The 6,107-nt window shown below is 42.7% G+C and overlaps 1 protein-coding gene across 1 annotated transcript; it reads left to right on the top strand.

Moving 5' to 3' along the window:
- Positions 1-2,859: 2,859 nt before the first annotated feature.
- On the top strand, positions 2,860-5,105 carry LOC121183904 (prostaglandin E2 receptor EP4 subtype-like). Its single transcript, XM_041041209.1, has 2 exons — positions 2,860-3,828; positions 4,059-5,105. Exons 1-2 carry the CDS (start codon positions 2,878-2,880, stop codon positions 4,389-4,391), a joined length of 1,284 nt encoding a protein of 427 aa, XP_040897143.1. The 5' UTR covers positions 2,860-2,877; the 3' UTR covers positions 4,392-5,105.
- Positions 5,106-6,107: the final 1,002 nt, after the last annotated feature.

Here is a 6,107-nt window from a genome sequence, read left to right as displayed (position 1 = left end):
CACTTCCAGGGAAGGGTAGAATCCCTCCCTCCTCACATAACAATTTTTCAGGGTCCAGGGGGAGCTGGAGCCTATCCCAGCTGACTATGGGCGAGAGGCGGGGTACACCCTGGACTGGTCGGCAGCCAATCACAGGGCTGACACACAAAGACAGACAACCACACAGGCACACACTACGGGCAATTTAGAGTAGCCAATTAACCTACTGTGCATGTTTTTGGCACTTTGGTACTCTGGCAACTGAGGAAGCCGGAGTACCAGGAGAAAACCCACGCAGGCACAGGGAGAACATGCAAACTCCACATAGAAGAGCCCAGAACCCGGAACCCTCTTGCTGTGAGGCGACAGTGCTAACTACTGCACCACCGTGCCACCCTACAAAAATATCTTATTTGTAAAATAGTCACTGTTTCTTTTTTCTTTTTGTCATGCACAGTGGTTTCCACAAGCTGAGCAGTGAAAAAAAAGAAAACAACATTATAACATTACACATACCAGTAGGTTTGACTCTTTTGACAGATCAAAACTGTATTGAGGAAAAATGGAACTGCACAAATTAAACAATTTGACTGACAAATTAACAGATTACCTGAAATACTGGACTGAGAATGGAAGTAAAAGTGAGAAAGAAATGAACAGGGCTGAAGTGACCCCTAAAGATGCAGGGTTTTACAGGAAATAAATACAATGAGATTGTTATATAAAACCTGATAAAATAAAAATGTTGCAAACAGAATTTATTGTTTCGAGAACAGTGGGTGAAAAGGTCTTTTTCATCTGGTTGTGCTAATTTATGTGCTAAGATGAGGGTAGAGATAGGTTTATAGACAGAAAAATACCTTTATAATGACCTTTTAAGGGTAAATTGTAACATATTCTGTTTTGGAGCTTAGTCATACAGTTAAATTTACGTACACTTTTATAGCTGCTGCCCACTGCAGAGACCACAGACAGAGATAATGCATTTCAAGAGCATTTGCAATGAATGAATTACCTTTACGACATTCAAGAAACTATAAACCAATGCAGGGTCGGCTCGTACGTCCCATGATTCACCTTAAGGCCATGTTGGAGTTTCCGAGCCTTGGCATCACTTAAGTGTCTTGTTGTTCTTAGACTCTGCCAGCTCTCTTTTGTCTGCAGTAGAGATGAGCGGCGGTGGTTTACCTCTCAGAGAGGTGTTGTGTTTTGTCTTTTAAGGTTGGCCGCAGACAGAGATCCCTCTCTGCCGCTCCTCACTGTAAACACAAGTCGCAGAGTCGGAGCAGACTAAGTGCACTGACGTTCCCCGTGTTCTCGCTGTCCATCAGCCCTCTGTTGTTCCTCACAACCATTTACAGTCATCTCTGTTTGGGACAAAGCTGTGTGCTGCCCTGGGGGAAAACGCCAACCAGACAAACACACTGGAACACATCACAGACTCTTGTTTCATGCCTCCACACATCCATGTGTTTAACTAAATATTCTGCAGCTTTCCCACTGATGCCACATCTTTGCTCAGTTCATAAATCTTTTCCACTTGTTGTAAACATCTTTGTCAGATAGTTTCTACCACTGCTGAGGTAAGAAAAAGTTCAGAAACCTAAACTTCATGCTTGAAATTTCAGCCTCTGAATCAAAACTAGAAGCAGACTAAAATGATGAAGAGCGATGCAGATCTGTGTCTCATTAGTTTTTGATTTGTGCTTTGATGTTGTTTATTATTTGCAGTCATCACTGGTTTTATTACACTATGTGGGTAATGTACCAATTCCCACCCCCACAGACACATAGACATTAAAAGAGAGATATGGACTCAGCAGCATATAAACAACTGGGAGTAAATAAACCAGAAGTGTTGCACAATTCACAATTAGGAAGAAACACTCTGACATGATCAACAACAGCACAGCATTCAGAAGAGCAGAGCAGAGAAGGTTCACAGCTGCCACTGAAACTTGTATCCTCAAGACTGTAAATTTTACTGGAATAAATTTACAATAAGGTTTTTTTGTTATTTTTTTTTTCTTACTACAATTAAAATGTAATTTCATGCATAGCTTGTTTTATTTTATTTTATTTTATTTTATTTTTATTTCTTTTTTGGTAATCCTTCACAAAGGCCTTACATTTGGTAACTAATGGCTTCCATAATGGTTAGTAAAGTATTTACTGCTTGGATCAGTTATAGGCCATTACTACAGAAAAACCTTTTCCTGGTGTTAATCATTTCTGTTTGGCAATAATGGGGCTATAAATGTCGATAATCCAGTAATAAGCTGATAATAAATAGATTTTGGTTCAGATTTTTTGCATTTTCATTTTCCAGAAGAAACTAGTTATAAAGTCCAATCAGAAAAGGACTTTTCACATCAAGAGAAACCAAACAAGAGAAGTTGTCATTATTACTGGCTTATAAAAGCATTAGATTTAATAACCCTTTATAAAGCTGTTCATTGCAGCCTGTAACCCTTTAATAAGCATGCCTTATTAGTTATAACAAATATTATTTTTATCACCTCAATAGTGACCAGATTAATGTTTTCTGAATTTGCCACAAAGCTTCACATATGACTCATGTCCAACTGGGTGAGAAAAGTCTGCTTAAGTCTCCTGTGTCTCTGTCGTCCTGTTCGTGAGCCAGTCAAACTGACCTCCTCACTGTCTGCCACAAACATTTCGCAAACCTGCAATGACGCAAACACTGGCAGATGAGACACAAGGCGGAAACTGTAAGAAAAAAAAGTCTATTTTTCCTTCTTGTCTGTGGCTTTCATCCCATCCATCATGTCAGGCTGCTGGGTGGTTCAGTATATTAAGAGACATCCCACTTCTCAGCTCACAGCTGCGCGCAGTAACCACCAGTGGTTATATCTGGATTACTGGAAAGCAGAAGGAATGAGGCTACCAGAGAAGACACGACTGCTGACTTCTTATCTCATGTTGCAGGAGGTTGCGGAGGAAATGCGCTCCCACATCCACAGCAGACCAAAGGAAGTATCACTGACAAACGGCAGTCTGTGGGTGTATGTGGCGATGGAAAGCCCGAATTTTACGCACGGATCCGTCTCCCCAAACGAAACGGTGGTTCAGCCTTCACACGGGGCCAGGCGCCACACAGAAATCGCTTTACCGATTTTTATGTTTGCTGGAGGCGCCATTGGGAATTTAATTGCAATAATCGTTCTTTCGGTATCAAGACAGGAGAGGAAATCTTCAGCTTTCTACACGCTGGTGTGCGGTCTGGCGGTGACGGACCTGCTGGGCACCTGTCTGGCCAGTCCCATCACTATAGCCAACTACCTGGACCAGCACGTACTGGAAGACGTGCACGTCTGCGAGTTTCACTCATTTTTGTTGTTGTTTTTCGGTTTAACAGGACTGAGCATTATTTGCGCCATGGCAGCGGAGCGGTACTTGGCGATATGCTGCCCCTACACCTACCAGCGGTGGGGGGTGGACAGACGCTTTGCGCAAAAGTTTCTTTTCTTCATTTACATCAGTCACATTTTCTTCTGCTGCCTCCCGATGATGGGGATGGCGGAGAGCGAGCTGCAGTCGTCGAAAACCTGGTGCTTCATCGACTGGAAGACACACGAGCCGGCGGCCGCCGCTTACTCCGTCCTCTACGGCGTCGTCAGCCTGCTGCTCATCCTGGGGACCATAGTGCTGAACTGTGCGGTGTGCGGATCGCTGCTGCTGATGCGACAGAGGACCGTGCAGAGGCCCGTCACCAGAGCCAGCGTCCGGGAGAGGTGGAGGGCTCTGTCCTCGGCCGCAGAGACGCAGATGATGGCGGTGCTGGTGATGACCTCCGCGGTGGTTCTGGCCTGTTCAGCCCCGCTCGTGGTGAGTCAGGTCATTAATTAAGCAGTGACATTGGCTGTTGGTATTGTTGTACATTCACTTAATCCATTTACTTTATCTTCAAATGCAACTATTAAAGAACAAGCAGGCGTCTGTTTTTCCTCACTAGTCACTGTAACTGTCAGATAAATGTAAAAGAGCATGTTATTTTATTAATTATTTTATTTACAGTACGAAGATCTGAACTGTAGTAACTTCTTTTTCTCCCTAAGATCCGTTTGTTTGCCAACCGCTTCACGCAGAAAAATGACACTACAGCTGACCTGGCTGCCATCAGAATTGCCTCTGTTAACCCCATCCTCGACCCCTGGATCTACATCCTCCTCAGGAGGTCTCTGTTTCGACGACTGCTCGGTTTATCCAGACAGAGCAGCAGCACTCGCAGTACTTCCTCCTCCACACCGCAAAGGAATCTGTTTTATCCTGATATCATGAGGGACAGACACGTGTTCACGCAGCTGATGTGCAGCGCGAACATCATCACTCAGCTGCCTGCTACTGTCAAATTCACTCCGTGTGACACAGAGAGCCTCCACCAGACTTAAAACAGACTGAAGACATGAAGAGGAGTTCGACATCTAGGAGTGTTTGCTGGTTGATGCAGCATCACAGTTTCAGATCTGTCTCCTGTGGGATGCCAACTTTGTGGGGCCCACAGCTGGAGAGAGCCCTCAGAACTCCTGTAGGATTATTTATTAAATAAAAGTGGGGGCCTGCTCTGACTTCACCTGTGTAGAAGCCTCCTGCAGTGACACAGGACTGATGAAAAAAACAAACTATTTGACATTATTACAGAAGGGCAACAAAAAGACATGACCGAGCCTTTATTTTGTAACTTTGGTTGCCTTCCTGCCTCTCATTGTCCAGTCAGTGCTCTAGCCTCCTTGTTAATATCACATCCACATAAAATTGCACTTTTCTTCATTCTTTCTTCCCTCACTTCCAGCTCCTCCTTCCACCTGATCAGTCCATCCTCCAGTTTATGTGAATTAATCAGCTGAATGCTACAGGAAGATTATACTAGCAGAGTACAAAAGCCCACTTCATCTGGAGACAGTTATCAGTTGACCTGGACATTGCGAGAGTCTGTTTTCAGCAGAAACTGGGTGAGACCGATTATAACTGTTTTTTTTAAACATAAAACATCTGACATGGCTTTGGGAAACTCCTCAGGAGATATTTTTGGAGAAACGTGAAACACTGATATGAGCTTAATAAAGCACTGACTAAATGCTGGCGATGTCTGTTTATATTAAAGATTCTTGTCTGCAGTAAAACTGAATCTGAGTTTGTCTTTAATCTCCATTACTCAGTGACTACAACTCACATTGCTCTGGTCTAAGTTGGTCTTGACCCCCTTTGGTCCTGATCAGGACTCTGATTCTGCTAAATTTTACCCTACTTAATAATTGATTTGAATACAACTCAAGTGGTCCAGATAATGGCAATGCTTAATCACTGATTACTGCTGTAGGTGCTGATCAGGTTTCATACCAACAAAGGGATTTGTTCCTTTAGGTTCTGTGGTGCAAGAAATTGGAAAAGGTTCCCAGTGTGTATTTAAAAAAAAAATAAAGGTTAGGGTTAACTACTCTGTCTTTAGAGGGAAAGTTAAATAGGGGATTGTATGTTTATGATTATGAGATTTCATTTTTGATAATATACACTGTATCATATTAATTGAATAGATTTGATGGTAGTATAATGCATCAATCCTGTCTCTATATTAAGGACCACAATGGAAATAAGTCCTGGACTTTAATGTGTTATCTTTGACATTTTGTAACATCGGGCCTTGGCTCTTTGGTCCCAGACAGACAGAGGAGAGCGTCTTCAGTCTGCAGGTTTCATATTTTAACACCTGTTCATAATTAAAGTGTGACAGAACATACTCCTAAAGAAAGATTAAACCAGTGGTTCCCAGCGTTTTTGTTTTGTCACCTCTGATGAGAACAGAGTTTTTGGTTGGGGCCGCTTGGCAATAAAGTTGTCCCAGTAATCATCTTGTGAGCCTTAGATTGGGAACCACAGGGCTAAACTACCACACTGTACAGTGGGGCAAAAAAGTATTTAGTCAGCCACCGACTGTGCAAGTTCTCCCGCTTAAAATGATGACAGAGGTCTGTAATTTTCATCATAGGTACACTTCAACTGTGAGAAACAGAATGTGGAAAAAAAATCCAGGAAATCACATTGTAGGATTTTTAAAGAATTTATTTATGAATTCCTGTGCAAAATAAGTATTTGGTCAATAACAAAAG

The sequence above is a fragment of the Toxotes jaculatrix genome, chromosome 6 (assembly GCF_017976425.1).
Source record: "Toxotes jaculatrix isolate fToxJac2 chromosome 6, fToxJac2.pri, whole genome shotgun sequence".
Lineage (NCBI taxonomy): Eukaryota > Metazoa > Chordata > Actinopteri > Toxotidae > Toxotes > Toxotes jaculatrix.
This window is presented reverse-complemented; position numbering and strand designations above follow the sequence as displayed.